The sequence below is a fragment of the Cyclopterus lumpus genome, chromosome 1 (assembly GCF_009769545.1).
Source record: "Cyclopterus lumpus isolate fCycLum1 chromosome 1, fCycLum1.pri, whole genome shotgun sequence".
In the NCBI taxonomy this organism is placed as follows: domain Eukaryota; kingdom Metazoa; phylum Chordata; class Actinopteri; order Perciformes; family Cyclopteridae; genus Cyclopterus; species Cyclopterus lumpus.
In genome coordinates this window covers 17,065,806-17,084,699 of record NC_046966.1, presented here as the reverse complement: position 1 = coordinate 17,084,699, position 18,894 = coordinate 17,065,806, and the positions used below count along the sequence as shown (strand labels likewise).

The 18,894-nt window shown below is 39.0% G+C and overlaps 1 protein-coding gene across 1 annotated transcript in view; it reads right to left on the bottom strand.

Moving 5' to 3' along the window:
- Positions 1-1,295: 1,295 nt before the first annotated feature.
- gstcd (glutathione S-transferase, C-terminal domain containing) overlaps positions 1,296-18,894 on the bottom strand; it is a 49,705-nt gene continuing 32,106 nt past the window's right edge. The window contains exons 6-12 of the mRNA XM_034533540.1: positions 16,442-16,557; positions 16,081-16,125; positions 15,527-15,655; positions 10,196-10,329; positions 7,264-7,294; positions 4,526-4,595; positions 1,296-3,346 (exon numbers count right to left, since the gene is read on the bottom strand). Of these exons, the coding sequence (XP_034389431.1) occupies positions 3,156-3,346; positions 4,526-4,595; positions 7,264-7,294; positions 10,196-10,329; positions 15,527-15,655; positions 16,081-16,125; positions 16,442-16,557 (716 nt within the window). The 3' untranslated portion in view covers positions 1,296-3,155. The remainder of the gene's footprint in view (positions 3,347-4,525; positions 4,596-7,263; positions 7,295-10,195; positions 10,330-15,526; positions 15,656-16,080; positions 16,126-16,441; positions 16,558-18,894) is intronic.

Here is an 18,894-nt window from a genome sequence, read left to right as displayed (position 1 = left end):
GACTAAAGTGTGTTAGCTGATGACTTTAACAACCGGTGACATGCCCACCCAATAAACTGTAGCTATTATTGTCATCTCCACTCAGATGATAATAAGATCGGTCATGAACGTGTGTGTAATGCATGCTTGAGTGAACTCTGTCTGTCCACAGCAAATCTTGCATACTGCTTCAGTAAACTGTTTACTATTTGATCCAAAAAAAACTGATGGCTGCAGTGATTCTTTTGTTCCTTTTTATTTTCTGTTTAATACGGCCATTGACTGGCTGCCATCTCATCACTCACGACTCTTAACCCGGCCCTCGGCCGGTCGGGGCCACCAGTGATCTCATAGCTGAGTGCATCGCCGCCTCTCAGCCGCTTCTCTGCACTCAGCAACACGGCGGGGGAAAAAAAGAGTTTGCTCATTGATATTGTTTTGGATATGCGTTTGGCTATCCACGATAAACTACCAGCTAACGGAACCACCAGGAGACACCGACGAGTATCTCTCAGCCAGAGACACACTGGGGGAAAGCAGTTTGCTCAGGAGACTTGAGGCCGAAATAAACGCTGAGTTGCATCATAAATGCAAGTCAGTGGATGTTGCAGACACACGTGGTGGAGGTCTGCACTCTGCTGAGGATTTAGTTGAATGTGGAAGCAGAGAGCAGATCTATTTCAATCCAATTAACTCACGGTTGTTTATTATATAATGTCTTCTCTTATACTGTGCATGTTGAATTTCTTGCTTGTCCTTAGACAAATTAAACATGTTTTGCTTATTCAGTTGAACTTACCGGTATTTGCACGGGGACTCCTTATTAGACATTTATTTGAATTAAATAATTGAAAAATGTCATCTATAGTATTTTAACTATAATCGGTGCAAGTTCCAGGAAATGTCCAAAGAAATTATTATTAAAGACCTGTAGGCTACAATAAAGCATCAGTGTGTAGTTTTGATTAAAACACTTATCATTATGTCTTTACAGAAACTTAGTCTAGATTATTCTGGAGACTGTCAGGGATAAATGGAAAAAGAAAATGTGATTTTGGTGAACTCACCCTTTAATTAGGTTAAGTGAGTCATTAGTTACATCTTCACGAGACAATGCTACAGCAGACTATAGTAAATAAACAAAAAAAAATAGAATATCAGAAGGGGAATCCTAAACAAAGGATATATAAGGTGACAGGTATTGTGTGAAGAATCAGAAAAGATTACAACATTATTGGAAAGAGGGAATGTGTGCATAATAATTTGTGGTTATTTCTGCCCAACATTATTTCTAAGAAAATAAATGAAACAACATATTTCATTGGTGGTAATGCATTTTTAATGGTATATATATAAAAACATGATATTTAAGATAATTAAAAGGTCATCAGAGGCCTCTACCAATTACATCTGAGCTTGTACTTTATATCAGTGCCTCTTATAACTGGCAACACAGAATGGAAAATTAATACCAACCAGGAGGAACCCCAAAAATGGAGCAACAAACTGAGGTTTCATTACAAGTAAAAATTGAAGTTAATAAAACAATAAAAACAAAAGCTAAAATGACCAGTATGCATACAGGATTTGTTCAGTTACAGGATATGTTTGCTCCACCAAAACAAATTAGTTTCAGGTACAGCTCACATCTTGTCAACTTTTCGAGTGATGTCAATCAGTTAATACGCAATAATAAAATGCATGCAGCTCAGTGTATCATCTACTCTAATCTGTACTCATGGAATGGCTTCACAAGGCTGACCATCACTGAAGAACTGCTCTGAATTTACATAAAAATAAGCTTAGAGATCTTAACTATTTCATCTAAACAAAGAATCTCATTTCGTCACCTTCCAGCCGGAGGTGCTTAAGTTGAATCAACCCACTGCACACCTATTTCTATCTATCATGCAAGCTTTAAGTATTGCCACCAACTCTCTCTCTCTCTGTCCTCTTTTGTGCATATATGAATTTCTGTAATGTGCACTTGTGCAGAGCCACAAACATGAACAGGGAGTCAGACGTCTCCTTTTGAAATAGTTTCAGTCCTTTGAAGGAGCGCTGTCTGGCCATTCACCTCAGGATAGATTGAGTCTGCTGACTGAATTCAGATGAGCTTGACGCTGGAAAGCCTGCACCTCTCACATCCATCCCTTCAGTGTGAGCAGGGAAACAGGCTCTCAGGCTACCTCCCGACAAAGGTGATAACACAGGATTTTTCATTGTAACCGATGACCAGTTTCTACCTGAAAAGTGAAAGTGTAAGGGGCTACAGTATGCCTTAAGTATGTAGGTTTGAAAATAAGGTCCTAAAAAAAAAAATAGGACCTGAATAGTGTGCATGTAATCAAGCACACTGACCTTTTTTCATCAGCATCATAAAATATTAATTGCTGCTGAACATATTACTGCATGCATACCATATTCACATTCAATCTTTATGAGGTATAATCTGTTTCTCTGTAGAACTATGATACATTGTACCTGATTTGATGAGTTTAAATCCAATATCTCTCTTTCTATCTTACCCTCTCCGCCAGTCCTTCACCAACACACAGACAGGAGTGGTAGATAATGATAAATCCCCATCTGATCTTTAAGTGCAAATTACTTGTTAGTGCTGAATTTCTCCTTCTTCTGTTAATACCTGGCAACCAAGGGAGCTTACTCAGTTCTATCGCAGAAGGACGCATACAGACTATTTGCCAAAACAGCATGTGGAAAGTATGGTGGGCTTAATTCGCAATGTGGGTGTGTAATTCCTGCTGCTTCTATTTACGCTGACAGCTTGATCACACATTTTAGGCAAAGACACAAACGTAACATAGCAGTTGGTGAGCGGCTCGAGTTTTTACTACAACCAAGCGGACAATAATTGAGCGCATTTAACAAGGGAGAGGAGTAATTCTCAGAGAGTACTCCTGTTTATCCCATCCAAAAAACATGGCACTATTGCCTTTACCTTCACGCTGAGAGATTTTGAGAAAAGCTTGTTCAGAAATAATGAGCGAACAACTCATTTATTTTCCTAGGCTTGTAAAACATTTAAAAAAAAGATAAAAAGGTTGAGGTTAGTTTAAAAGCAAAGTTTGTATTCTCAGCACCATGATGACACAGCCAGGAGCCACAGAGGCTCGGTACATTATCAAAACCTGACCACCCCGGTTTTTGCAGTCCTAATTATGCACCAGTGCTTCCTGTTGTCGAGCACCAACTTCCAGTCCACTCTTGTGCGGCAGCCTTCCCACCAGCATGTTGTTCTTCGGTGAACAGCTTTCAGGCTCCATCGTCATCACCTGCACAGAGTAGCCATGAGTCTCTGCTACCCACGAGCGGTCCAAGTCTACGAGGCCCATGCACTGTTTACCTGCAGTGAGGAAATAAACCAGTTCTTATTAGAGAAAGGGACACATTGTTACACTTGATTTTGTTTGTGTGTTTATAATTACAGGTATGGACAAAACAGAAATGCAGTGTGAGGTAATCTGAAATGATAGCACCACAAAGAACAGCTTTAAAAGTTACGACTACAAGAACATAACAAGATAAGCCTCCCAATATTGGGTATTTAAGCTGATGCGATACTGATATTTAAGAAATAAAAAAATAAAATGTTGCTGGCATTTTACATCACAGCTTGAGAATAACAGTCATAGTGGGATAATAGTTTGATAATGAAGGGGTAATAATTCTGTAATACCATGTACTTACTCAAGTAATAACAAGACAATAGCTTGATAATAACAATGGGTATATCTGGGTAATAAACTGAAATGTATGTATCATTATAGTACTACTGTATTTGTTTGCATATTGTAGGTATCCTTGTTATTTTGTCCATTTGCTCTAGGTTCCTGGTATGCATGTGTATCCTATACCCAAAGGAAGAAGTCCCTTATTCATCAACTACAACCACTGATAATCAAACTTTCTCTCAGGATTTCCTTTAAACAGACTTCAAATGTATTATGCAGTTAGGTAGCAGGTGGCAGACACAGTAAATGTGAGCTTTGGTCTGTCATGCTGCCTAGATGGGCACAGTTACGCTGGAAGGCTCTGGAGAGATGGGATCAAACATGGTTAGAAAGTGTTAGTGGGGGAGGTTGAGCTCTGTTAACTGATATCGAGCAGAAACGCTGTGACAGGTGGTGTCAGGTACATATAAAGGGCTGACGTGGCATTGGGGAGCCTCCTTGGATTCAGAGAGAAGCTTTGATAAGCTGGTGAACTATCAGGATAAAGAGTGTTCTCAGCATTATGAAACAATGTACAGTGAAGCTCCAGCACAGACCTGAAGGCTTCAGTCTGACTAAACACTTCCCCCTGAATCACACAACGAAGATCAGGAAATGGTTTCTTCACACTGAAGATATCCCTGCAGTAGCCTTTTGTACACGTCTCAAAAGTCTAGACATTTTAGAAAAATGTAGGACAGTGGAGTTAGGTCACACTGTGAAAAATCTTTTTTGTAGACTATTAATAGGATAGAATAGAATACTAGACTTGAGTGAGTGTTCAGCTATATGGGGAAGATTGTAAACATTACCGATGAGACGCCGCCCAGGAGGGAGCTGGACGGCAGTTTGGTCTGCGAAGCGACAGAGGATCATGTGTTCCTGAAACAGAGACAGACAATGAATACAGGAACTGTTTATTGCCGGGGTAAATAAAGTTCTGGATGATATCCGTCACATCTCAGAAACACAATCTCTTTCTTGTAGCTCCCATAACAGCCAACAACATCAGGTGAAGATTTAAAGAATTGTATTTTAAGAATACAAAGATAGTTTTTAGAATGAGCCATTCAATGGAAGCAACTCTGTAATGCACACACACACAAGCATGCATGGATTTATTTATACATCTATCCAATAAAGTTGACTATCTCAGCATGCACTGTCTGAGAGGTGACAACAGACATTGATATTAAAAGGATGAGTCCTACTGCCTTTGTGATCCTGTAACTGTTCCTCGAGTCTAGTGCCACCAGCAGGTTGACATTTTTGGTTTTAAGTAAACGAAATTCTAGATGGATTACCAAGAATTGATTTTAAATTGATAACCAAATGTGACAAATATAGTGAACATCTTATCCAGGTCAAACTTTCAATGAGGTTTATGATCTGTAACTAATGACCTCAGCTGTAGTTTATGTTTAGTGCTAATTAGCGAATGTTAGCGTGCTAACAGGCTACAAAGGGGACACTAGCCTTTCTTCAGTGCGTCTCTTTACAGTTTCACTGGAACAAGGAAAAGCGATTTAATTTGCATGGTAAGCTCTTTATAATATTCTTTGAATAAAATCGGTCTTTTGAAATGTACAAAAAGGCCAACTCAAACAGGTTATTCTTTTACATTGGAAGGACAAGTTTCTGTTTTTAACTCGCTATGGTTCATGGAACAAGTGAATCGGGACAGCGGTTTGTCCGCTCTAACTTGTTTTTACTTTAATTGATTCAATTCTTCACTCCACGGGGTTGACGCTGAATGCAAGGCCACGGAGCAGGTGCTTTAAGTTAGCGCTGAGCTCCAATACCTCACACCATTAGTCCTTTATCCCAGCGATACACCATTTGTCAATGTGCTGTGTTTAACTACTGTAATTCAGGAAGGACAACTATGGTTCTGCTATAAAACAATGAAACGCTGCTTTTAGATCTGCAAGTGTTGGCTGATATTTTTGGGAGCAGAATCACAGGAAATGGGCTGTACACACAGCCCAAATGAATAGAAAAGACCAAACATGGTTGTTGAAAGCAAAAGCACAATGGGAGGCAGGGGAGATTCAGAACTAGGTGGAAGATAATGTATCTGCTTGTTTAGAATAGAGAGGTCTCCTGCCGAGTTGCTACAATTTCCTAATTCCAGACAGAAATTATGGCAGCTGTGATTTCCCTTGCTTGCTGGGCTTTTGGACAAACAGCTGATTAATCATAACTATCACAGAGCAGAACAATTTCCCAGTGTCTTCTAAATAATATATAATCTTTTAGGACTCTCAAGCCACGTCTGTAAAAATCTGTTTTCTTTAGTGCACAACGGAAAAGAAGGTAGAGGTGGCCCGTTGTTGTGACAAGTCAACTCTTGAGGTTGCCATGGCAAGGCCCTACAGCAACTTGTGCACAGATTCTCCCCGGGGACACTGACAGGTCCCATACATCATCATGGGATGGGCCCTCTCAAAGTACAGTGCTGTGTCTGTACTGAGCGATAAGGGGCTGAGAGACTGGAGGGTGTGAGCCTCCCTCTTGTAACTGCCTGGGGGATCTACGATCCCAAGACGGTGACGAGAGCAACGACAAGTAATTAATTATATTTTACTGTCCTATTAAATGACTGAAAGGAAAGGAAAGCAATAAATAAACTCTTACTCGTGCCAAGCAAAATAATTGATTTTTTTAATGATTTAGATTTTTGATACATCCAAATTAGAGAAGGAGCCGTTTGCACTCAAATTTGGCCTGGGTAAAATATGCACGTAGTTTAAGTTCTAAATTAGAGATGCAACAACACATGATAATATGTAATAATGATGTCAACTAGAAAGAAGACATATTTTAAAAACAACGCAATCTCATCCCTCATGATCTCATATTTGACCGCTTGCAAAGCCTTTGGTGTCGTATCTTGATGCAGGAGGTTTGCACGTGATTAATGTTGTAACGCATGTAATGTTTGGAAATGGTAATATTGGGAAGTTATGTTGTGTAGTGATGCTACAGTGACTTCCTGTTTACATACTATAGTAGCACTACAGTTGTTTCTAAGCATCACTTAGTTAGCTAGAAGTTATTAAGAACTTAGAAAGGACTTGATGCATAAACTTGATAGGACTGAAACGCAAAGACTCAATCCACGTGTCTCTGCTTCTCAATTTGTTACTCATTCGTCTGAATCTGTTCTGACTTATGTTTGATGGGTGGTGATAATTGTAGTATTTCACCTTTTTACTGGGTCCTTTCACTCTCAGGTATGTGAAACTATAGCTTTTAAACAAAATGCCTCTTTCATTATAACCTCTGTTGATGAAGCGGTATCTTAATTAAGAAGCAATTAGGGAAGATAAAGAATGTTTTCATTGTGTGGTAACCAGTAAGACTCTAATTAGCACAAGTTCATGAATGTAAGTCGTTCCCCATGAAGGCGTCTTTCGATGTGCATATAGGTGAACTGAACCTGAAACATAATCCTTGTAAAAACGGTTGCTGTAATTCAGCATTCTGTACAGGATATTTGCAGATGAATAAATGCAATAGAAGGATTTAATCACATTTTAAAGCATACCTTATAAGTCAGAGTCTCTTGGAACCTTTTGCTGTGAAAACAGAAAAACAAAACAGAATATATTTTAATGTTAAAGTTTAGTGATTGAATTCTTGGGGTAGGTGTGCGTTTATTACACTTGCATATCATGCATTTACTTGCTCAGCTCTAAGACCCCTTCGATTTGTCTTAGTTTTTTAAGGAAAAATCATTTGAAATGTGAAATATATAACCAAATCTAAGGCTCAACAAAACCCAAACAGCATGCATTATCTCTAAAAAGACCCACTTTCTCTCCGGTAAATAAGGACTTTTTCTTCTACATGGGAACAGAGTCGGTTTGTGTCTGATGATTAAATGTAATCAGATCACCATTGAAGCTAATTAAAAGTCAACATGAAGAGGGTCAGGGGTTCGGGGCCAGTCAGGTCACATGGAAAGATCCCTTAAGTTTGCCTCAAACTGTTGGGGCCTTAATGAAACGGGCAGTTAAGTTTCACAGCTCATACATTTCTGTGAACTGCCTGGAATGTCGACACCTGCAGAATATCCGCATGAGTACCTGGAACATGACCTGGGGCAAAACACTAAAAGTAGCAAGATGAAGATTGACACAGTCAGGTGCCCATCACTGCACGATTGCCCTCCGGAAACACAGCTTCTTGTTGTCCATTACAGCTGCAAGGTTTTTTTCTCTGTATACTTTAATATTTTATATGGGGTGAAGTGTCAAGTTTGCAAAAGTGGGGAGAGAAAAAACAAAGTATGGGAAAACTCTTCAATATTTATATCGTAGGTCTGAACGTCCTCCCCAGGGTCACTTAACATAGTACCCAGTGTAACTACTGCTCTACATCGGTGTGCTGTTATGTCAAAGTCCTGGAAAACAAACAACAATATCTACGCCTAATGCTGCATTGCTAGTTGTGGCGACATGCACCGTAACATTAGAACTGACAGCAACACTAAAGTCAAAAGGCCGCTGATGATATGGCGCTCTAGTTCTTGTGGTTTATGGTAGTTCTGAGTGAACAATGTCACTGTTGGTTTTTGGTTCTCTGCTGACGTTCTGCAGGCTTATGGCACCAATACACTTTATGCCACTCATGTTCCACTGTCACATAGTGATTTTTACTGACACATGCCACTGCTAACTATGATTGTTTTATGATACCCATTCTACGTGCGACTTATAAATGCCTTCTCGTTTCTATTTCACTAAAGCACTTTCACCTTCCACTGGGTCATTGTGCTCTGGGCCAGGCATGTGAAACTCTAACTTTTAAACTAATTGCAATTATGGAGATAACTCTAGTGAACATGATGTTAACAAATGAACCATGACCCATGAAGGGGTCTTTTGATGCGCACATAGTTGCATAGTTGTATTATGCTGATTCTAAATGGTTTGTCTCTATGTTGCTGCTGTTCGACCAGCATAATGCACCTTAATACAGAAAGTTACTCCTCCTACATTCACTGCCACGTACCACTGGCGTGCGACAATTCCTTACTGCCACACTGCTGCTGTGTGCGACATGAAAACGATATGTCACTCTTGTTCCACCAGCGGAGGCCACTACTACTATAATAAAAAAGGTACCAATAAAGATGCTAAATTCGGATTGCCTTCAACGGCAACAGTGCTGACAGAGGGGGGGGGGGGGGGGGGGTGGGGGGGGGGCCGGAGGCTGGGTGGTACTCTTCTGCAACAGTGCCAGGGTTCAGGAAGGCGTTATCAGCGGAAACCGTTGTATGAGCACACTGCAGAGCGGCAGTAATTAACTTCTCAGTGGAGCAAACACACTGGTAGTCCTGTTACAATAATGACTATATTGATTTATCGTACAATATATTGACATTAGCTAAAAAAAAAAAAAAATTGTTAGCGACTTATTGTACGATGTATGGACAATACCTCGATCCTTTTTGCTGAGCCTCAAAATGCATTCAACAAAAAACACTACATTTGTATAAAAAGGGTGGATGGAGAAATGAAAAAAAGATGGAATATTCCGAGAGAGCGGGAGGAGACGCCTAATAACTGGATTGTAAAAATTATTCACTCAAGGCATGTTCCATTTTGCCGTTTGTTCAGCATTTTTGATGGTCAGCGAAATCAGTAAAAGGAATCAGTAGACACAATGCACTGTATGATTTTGACCCAGACCGGAACAGACTTGGCCAAAGTCTGTTCAGTCTTGCTGCTAAAGTCATAACTATAATCAGAACAGCAATTATAGTGGCCATCTCCACTTCAGCTGGCTAGTGATTGCAATATTTCAGTTGCTAAAAACAGCAATCCTACCCAAGTAGCTTCAGCACGCCAAAGTGGTTTTATCATCATCATACCTGGTAATGATTCTGAAGCCATTAGTCCGCAGAGTGCTGCTATAGCAACAGGACAACACCATTTAAGTATAGCCTCTTACTTCCTCCTCTCTGCTGTCATTTGTTTCTCCCGTCTCTGTTTGAACAGCATCCCCAGAACTGAAAATTAAGTAAATTGTCTCTATTACTGCGTAAGATAAAGTCATTAAAAGTAACATTTCATATCTGTACCCCCAATCAAATTTTTTCTTTCACTCTCTAATATCCAAGACTGCATCAGCACAGCAAACCCTCTATTCTGTTGCTGATAGTTGAAAAGGGGAGAGGTGGACCTTGCATTGAAGGCAAAGTGACACTGCTGCCTTGTACTGTCAGTGGTGATGATAAGAGACAGGAGGTGAATCAAAAGTAGTGACAAGATATATAGATTGTGTGCGTGTGTGTGACAGAATAAGTGTGAAAATGATGGAGAGCGAGAGCCTCAAAAGAGAAAAAAATATATCACAGAGAGAATGGGAGCAAAGCACTATTGGTAGTTAGCAGGGGTCTCCCAAGAAAACAACATGGTCAGAAACAGTATTTTAGAAAGCAGAAACCCTGAGGTGTGGTGAGCCGGTCAAACCTTTTGGGGAAAGTGAACTTGATTGCGTTTTGGATGAAGCCGTAGCAACATGGACTGATGACAAAGGCTGCTCCTGCCTGGATGCAATGCTCCATCACCATGTCTGTTGCAACGCCGCATGCATGGAGAGCAACCTGAAGTGAAACAGACCAAAAAGCAAAAAGTGTTATTTTCCTTGGTAAATTACAGATGTAAAAAAGATTTCTTGAAAACCTTTTTTGCCCAACAGCAAGACGAAAGGTCTTGAGAGCAGACACTCAATCCCATTGATTACTTCATAATGACTGTTGCTTTTAAATACATTATGCTCTCAAAAGGTGAACACTTGGGGATTTAGAGCAGACAAAATGTGTTGGTGCTTTGGGAGGCCCAAATGCATCAGGATTCCCATTTAGTGGGTAAACTGTGCACGGTAATGAACACCTAGCTATACATTAGTAATGGTGTGGTAATATATTAAGAGGGCGGAAAGGAACTAAAAGACCCACTATTATAACCGGTCTGCATTCAAGAATGCAGACACACATTACGATTTAGAAAAGGAATTTAGTTTAATGTCCAAAGTACAGAGGCAAAGTATACGATTTCCTCTCAGGCGTACATTAGCAAAATAGATTCTCTGTTAATGGTCCACGTAAAATGCATTATCAACAGTCTGATGTGACAATAGCTACTTGGGCACACTGAAATTAAATCTGTCCATCTCAAGCAGTTACCCCAAACCTCTATTCTCGTCTTCCAAGAAGTTGTCTCTTGGCGTCCTGGAGTCTGAATCTACTGCACGTTGCCTTGACAGCGGTGCCACAGAGACTCGGTCAGGACAAGGCTGAGCCAAGATTGGCAGCAACTACAAAAGATTAGAGAAGATATGCTCTAGACACTCTAAACATGTCCAAACCCACTCAAAGTCAGTGAAATGTCTGGGTGGGGGTACATTTCTCAGAGGTGCTTAAGCGCTCCCTGGAAGTTGGACAGCTGCAGCAGTCCTTCAGCTCACAACTGCACTAAAACATATATATGTCATTTCACAAACTGCACTCAGAAACTCTTCTCATCTGCGTTATTCCACTTTATAAAGATGTGCACTGATTTAAATATGAATTCATACAAGGAGACTCTGTATATGGACGTGTACATAAAAACCAGAAACTCAGGAATTAACATCAATTACCTGGATGGCCTCGCATCCATTTGACACCTAATTTTCTATCCTGCATTTATTCATGGCATCATGGGAAAGCCGAGCTTATGTTCTTTCAACAGCATGTTTCAGACTGCTGATTAGGAGAAGGAGACTATCAGAGATTGCATGATGTTACATCCTACACATCTAAAGAAAAAATAATTAACAAAGTAACACCATCACTCTTTCCCAGCTACTTAATGTTGCACATTAGTCATGCTGTGGTAAATCCTAATTACATTGTATAACCTCTAGCCTCGATTTAACACAAACACAAAGCCACTTAACCAAAAGAAACTTAAATAAAACACATTCTGATATGTTCTGATAATACATTATGCATTTCCAATTCACGAATTAAGAAAGCATCTTTCTTTTATCAATGGTTAAGATTTTATTTTGTCTTTGTCTGTTTAAGCATTATTAATAAAGTCATGTCCAAGCCCAAATAGGCAATGTGGGATACTAATTAAAAATAGATAATGGAAGGTGACAATAAATACAAGGCTGATTTAAAACCATCCGATAGATAAAGTATTTCATACATGCCCCGCTAAGCACGTTTTTGCACAAACATTTCATTAGGAAGAATAAAATCATAAATCAATATGCAACAACCAATTAATAAAACTGTTTTATTTGATTAATCAGTCTTTTGGGGAGAGGAAAAGCAGTCTATCTGTAACTTCTTCTCAATAATCTCATCACAGAAATAATGAGGCTTCATTATTCACTCTTATTCAAGTAATTACTTTCCTCTCCTATCAGACAGAATAAGTTTCTGCAATACAGCCGAGTAAAACTCTTCTTAATCAACATCACACTCTTCTGCAGCAGAGCAATAATGTTATAGAGCGATGTGATGAGAGCTTTGTCTTCTTGTTCATTAAGATATCACTTTTAATAATAAAAAGTAAAACAGGTCCATCATCCATAAGAATTGGATATCAGCAGAAATTCAAAACATGTTGTGAGTTTCTGGTATGTGCGCTTTGTTTTGTGCCGTTTTCCTCCCAAAAGGTGAATGATACGATGTGGCATTCAGCTGGAGATAAACAGACACAATCTTATGAGCCTTAAAAAAAGAACCAAGAAAAAACTACTCAGAGCCCTTAAATTACTAATTGATCCCTTCTATTTTAAATGAATGATATTCCTTCCTACATACAACAAGCAAACAACATTTTATGTTCCTTAACGTTAGGCATAATTTTCTTACGTTTTAATCATTTTCTCAGATGGATTGATCCATTTTTGTGATTTGTACAATTGTATAGGTCGTAACAAAGTGTGATATGGGAGTCCTGAAGCAACGCCACCTCTGCTGCACGGAGCCCTAAGTAATGACCTAAATGAAGTAAAATCTAATTAAACTTCAAGCTCCACAACCTTTCCTGCCTTCAAGGTTTGTTGAATGTTATTTGAGGAGAGAAAAAATATAAACTATACACTGTATGCAGAGGCTACAAGTAAAACACCGGTGTTATGCTACTGAAGACAGGATGAGCAGACACTGACTAAGAATAGGCATACCTCAACTTAATTAGTCTGATTGAATGAGTGTGACTAAAAAGGGGAACATGTATAATACATAACAGGATTAAAAACCAGTGTGACGGGGCGGCTCCTTCAGGTGAAAATATCTGTGCCATGCAGGAAAAAGCTTAGTCAAAGCAACAACTGAGGCCCAAGTTGAGCTACGAATCTCAAGCAGTGCAGAAAAGTACAAATGTAGTCACCTGTTTCATACATACATTGTATTGTTCATTAAAAAATAATGTTTGTGCGTGTAAACTCTGACTAGGCTCCAAAAACGACACCCACATATTGTAGAGAAGAATAATCTATGTTGTTTGTTTCTTGCCAAGTGGAACAGGTCTCAGAGGAGTGACGGTGCTGGAACAATAGCTTCTAATTACTGAAGGTTCATATATAATCCTATTTGTCCCAAAAGATAGTAAAAGTGAGGCTACTAGAACATCTGGCTTTTCTAAAACTGGGCTATGACACACAGCTGGAAGTTTGGGGGAAGACACTGACCTGAGACGCACAAATAATCAATAGTGATGATGGTAAATATTATTGTTGTTCTTGTTTGGAAACAGGAACATTGTTTTTAAATCCCAAAGACCTGGTTTTGTCTGACACAGTCGGATTCAAAGAGCCAATAAACAACCACAGTTAAGGACCCATTTGCTCTAAATTGATAGTAATTATAAGTTTGAAAAGTCAAGAGCTCTGCAAATGAAGGTGGGTGTTTTAAAAAAGGACACGCAAGGGTTTTCCACTTGCAGCAGGAGAGTGTTACCCAATGCTGATTTGAGATTGTTTCAACCCCATTAAACAGAGTTTGAAAGCTAGTAAAATATGTATTCTGTTGTTGCATGCAAGATGGGTAGAAACACATTTACTAAATTGGATCTTTAAGCTTAAAGAATACAAACTGCAGTTTTGGCAGATATATTGGTGTAAACAAGAAATGTGATGAATTCAGTAAAAAGGTGCCATGGCCAAGTTAACTGCATACAAGTCGAAATGTCTGACAGCCCATTTTTTTATACGTTTATTACAATCACTTTCCAAAGATTACACCTCCCTTTTGAAAGAGGTCACAAGAGCACAACTCATATTAAAGATTTTGGCAAAATGATTTTTGAGAAAGACAGAGAAAGACAAGCCTCACTGAAGAGATCGCTTAACTCAGATTATTGGACAGCCAAAAGGAAGTTTCACCCAGAAAATGAAGGGCAAAGCTAATGTCAGTGGAGACGGAGACATACACTTCTTGACTGAAGTGCAGAGCACTAAAAGGGTTCTGATTAAAAGCTCCTCTTCAGGAAATGAAAAGCCAACTTAGCTGCGCTGATATTAATAGCACGATGGCATTTACACTTTCTGGAAAAAGAGGAGGGAGTGACATGTCTCTCCATGTGATGTGTGGCTGAGCTTCTCCAAAATATAAACATATTTTAAGACTAAAAATACAACGTTCAGGCAGCTCACAGTACAATTGTGAATGTGATTGTGACAGAGTAGGATAAAAGGCCTTGTTTATGTGGTGTAAATCAAATGGTGTTTACTCGTCTGTTTCAATGCATCGTCAGAAATGACAAGCAAAGGACAAGCAATCCGAAGTGACATTTTAAGGAAAAGGTAATGTTGCGTGTCATGAAAGCCAAATGATGGGAACTGTTTTGACAGCAATGCTTTCAAGCAGCACGCTAGCTTAATAATTTAAAGCAATATGGAAGTGAATGATTGCAAACTAAATCATTGTCATCGAATTCTTGATATAAACACATTGTCTTGGCTTTGTAGCTCAATTAGATGATTATTATGAATTAGTCAATTTGTCGACTAATTGGTCGCTTCGGTCTTAGTCGACTAAAGTTTATTTGGTCGAGGACAGCCCTGTATGCAACAGTCACTTAATTATTGTTCTTCTTGATTACTTTGTTCCTAAGAGAGCTAATTTTACAAAATCAAAAATTTGCAAGAGGTACTTTTTGAACATCGGCAATAACAGACATCATTTCAGTTTTACTTTTATGGTCCTATGGTCATCGCCTCGGTTACAATACCACAAAAGGTGAATGTTTCCTTGTCCGTTGTTAGGATGTGCGCCCCCAAACAAAGACTCTGTTGCTTTTCTTGCCTTCCTTGTCGCTAATCAGAGACTGTCGAAAATCCCGTGACAAGTTGCTGTGGACTTTGGTGGAGTAGCGCTCAATGCAACATCTTTAACTAACCGACCCTCTCCTCGCACCACAAATGAGGCACACACATCTATGAACAGAAAACTTGATACCCATTCTTGAATGTACGATTCAAAAATAGTAAATTGTTTGCCTTTTATCGGCCTGGATATTTGCTGCAATCATTGTCAAATCTGGTGTGCACCTGCTAGTCTGCTAAAATCACCAGATGGTACAGTGCCATTGATGTAACCAAAGCTTAACTTAACAAATGGGTAGTGAGCAAGCTACTTGTTGGAGACACCTACTTCAGAGTTTGCAAACCAAGTGTCACTGCTAATCACATTTTCACTGATCCGTTAAAAAGTTATTGTGTAAGCCTGAAAGGAAATCCGCAGCAAAACCAGATTGTGATGATAGTTTAACAATAAAAATGTTACGTGCTACACTCACCCCAATGTGAAACGATCCGGTGTAGTAGTCCAAATTAGCCTGAATGAAGCCAATGTTTTTCAGACCAAGCTCAGCGCCACGACTCTGGGCCCTGACTAATGACTCCTCTTTGTTCTCTATCAGGATGACCTTGAATAAAATAAGAAATAAAAATAGCTGCAATGAGTGGACATTGCATGGAATGAGTAATAATACAGTTTAAATGTGTGCCAACATTAAGCAATGTTAAAAAACACTAAGATCTACACCGGGGGAAAAACAATAAATATAAGCTCTCACAATTTACTAAAAACACAGCCTCATTAAAACGACAGACAGATGAGATCACAGGATAAAGTAAATTGCTAAATAATAGGACAGACCATGATTGTAGGGATGCATTTAACAGATGGACATATTGGTTTATCTACATCTCTCTTAATTGTTTTTATTGTCAAAAAGAATGACATGTGCCTTTTACCAAAGTCAAGTCTTCAAAATGTTCACGTTGTCAGGAGCAACACATTTCAATTATACGACACACACACACGCACACACACAAATATGCATGTTACCTGGCAATCTGGAAGTGTGTGAGCCAGAACAATCCCGAGATGGCCCTGAGAGACATCACGAAGAATGAGAAAATAAATGAAAGGGAAAAAAGCATGCATCAATGGAGTTATGATTAGTGCGACCCTTTCCAACAAAGTATTGACCCCTTCGTCATGCAGCGCTACCGCTCTGAGCAGTTTCATTTCAATGAAATTAACATTCTGTTTGTGTACATCCCCAACAACACCAAAAGTCATTTAAAGAGGCAAGAAAAACATGAGTACTAGTTCCTTCAGCCAGCCACTAATGGAGCAGCGGCTTACTGTATCCATCGGTAAGCTATGTGCATGCATAGCTTGACCGATGGATGTATACGGTTACCGTTCCACTGCAGAAATCCACAACGGTGTATCCTGGCTTGGCTAGCTCCGTAACCATGGCAACCAAGTTGTTCAGCTGTTGCCTCTTCCTGACTGCACGAATATTTGACATTTTCCCTGCAAAAGAGCACAAGTAGAAAGCAACAGGTTTTTTCGAAGGAAACTAATTAAACATAAATGGAATTTCATTATGATTCTAGATTCTAAATATTCTAAAGATTCTAGATTCTAAATATTTTGTAGCTAGGTTGGTTCCAGTCAATAAACAAAAATAAATAATCACATCGTACATTTTTCATTACTGCTTTTCACTGTCAGAGTGAACGGTCCTTTCCCCACAACTGCTCAAATTTTGATTTACAACCAGCCGTTTCAGGTAATGGTTATACTCTCTTCAGCGTGTTACCAGCCAATTGCCAAGTAGGGAGAGCAAACAATCTTTCAACTTAATCAAAAGCAAACCTTCGAGCCAAAAAGTGTCCTCCTCGTTTGTGGCAGAACTTTCTACTGCTGTGAGAGAGCAGTGTGCACCCCATTAACTCAAAGCACATTTCAGTCTCCTGCATCTTCATCACCCGTCTGCTGGCGCGCCACATCGGCAGTGAGCCGTTGACAAGCTGTGTCGATGCCATCTCTGGTCCATAAATCTAGAGTGATGAGTGTTTCAATTTCCCCACACTCACACCCGCATATCCACAACCAGAATATCAGAAAAAAATATTATTCCTCCACAACAGGGGAAAAACTTTTCAGGCTCTCATGCTGGATGTTATTGAGCTGATCCCAGTTTTGGGGAAAACACAATGGAGAAATTGAATGATGAATTTAAATATATAACTAATATACTGGTATATTAGTTTGTAATTTTGTAAAATATTATATAGGTGGAGGCTTCAAATAAGCCAAGTTGGCTTTTTGTCTCTTTCTGCACTGTGATATTCATTTATCTCTGTTGTGATTTTATTGTTTGAATTGTGCAAATAAAAAATTTAAAAAACAGAAAAAAGAGACAGCAGGAATGTCTTTGACAAGATGCTGTTCTCCATTTGGATGAATAACTCACATGGGTGCAGGCACCTTCTATTTATCTGCAGCTCCAGAGGGGCTTAAGTAAAAATAACTTTAGATCAATTTGAACACAATTGCAATATATGGGCAGAAATAGAATCAAAGATGGGGTTTAACGTGGAAACATTGAATACCCTAACAATGTAAGACTGCAGATCAAAGTTTTAAATCTGCAATGATTGAATTTTGTATTTAATTTTTGCAATTAGGGGCTGTAACACAGGGGTTTTGCAAAAAAAACATATTTGTTTTAACTACCACTGTAAACTTTGATTTGTTGTCTCTGTAGCGGCGAACGTGCATGTGCAAAACATGTTTTATGTTTTAAAAGGAAAGGATGTGTGTGCATGTGTGTGCATGTGTGTGCGTGTGTGTGCGTGTGGCCACACAAAGGAGCCGCAGTGTTTACAGGATGCAAATGTATCAGGCACATCCCCGCGGTTGGGAATATGAGCTGAGTGCAAGGGATTGAGGTCAGTTACGCAAGTTGAAACAAAACAAAACTGAATTGCAAAAGGTGTATACAGCATTCCTTGTTTAAAAAAAATTTAATTGATTTTAAAGTCTGTGTGAGAGTGTGTGCGTGCGTGTGTGTGTGTGTGTGTGTGAGATTGACATTTCTACTCAAACAAGACATTGTTTTGATAAAAGGTCACCACACAGCTTAAGGTCAAACCCATCCGCTACATAGGACTGAGTGGGTGGCAGCAGAAGCGCTAACTACATGCCAGTCCACCGCTCCCTTTGTTTTCAATTTATTTTTTTATGTGGTTTCAGGGAAAATAATAATTCTCAGAGCTCTTAAAAGTTCACGCCTCAGGTTGCCTTGATTGCATATAATAGACTCAATTTCAGATGGAAATCCTAAAGTATGTATCAAACAGAGGGGAGGTAAAAAATACAAATAAAAAAAAGACAAGAAGAAGAAAAATAAGAGTGGAACGACACTGTAGAGATTACTGAACAGTTCCATATCGTATTTCATTATGTCTAAAATGTTCTTGAATTTCAAATGGTTCACTAATAAAACAAAGTGGATTTTCCTGCAATATAATTCACTTAAAATTTGATCACAGACACCGAAGGGAAAAGAACATTTAAAATAAAGTGCTTTGGAATAGGTGGAACATCTGAGGTAAATCAATATCTTAATTAAAGATACAAATGGTTATGTGTTAAACTGATCAAATCAATCCCCTTAAATAATTATCTTACATCCTGCAACCTCCTTTCAGTTTTTATGTAGTCCTCTCTTCCAAAGTGTGCGTAAAAAGTATCTGTATTTTTTAATTACACCCAAACATAAAAAACAATATTGAATTCTGGAAATTCTAGGTCATATGTCACATAACTAAATGAGGGATAATATGGATGCTGGTACCTGTG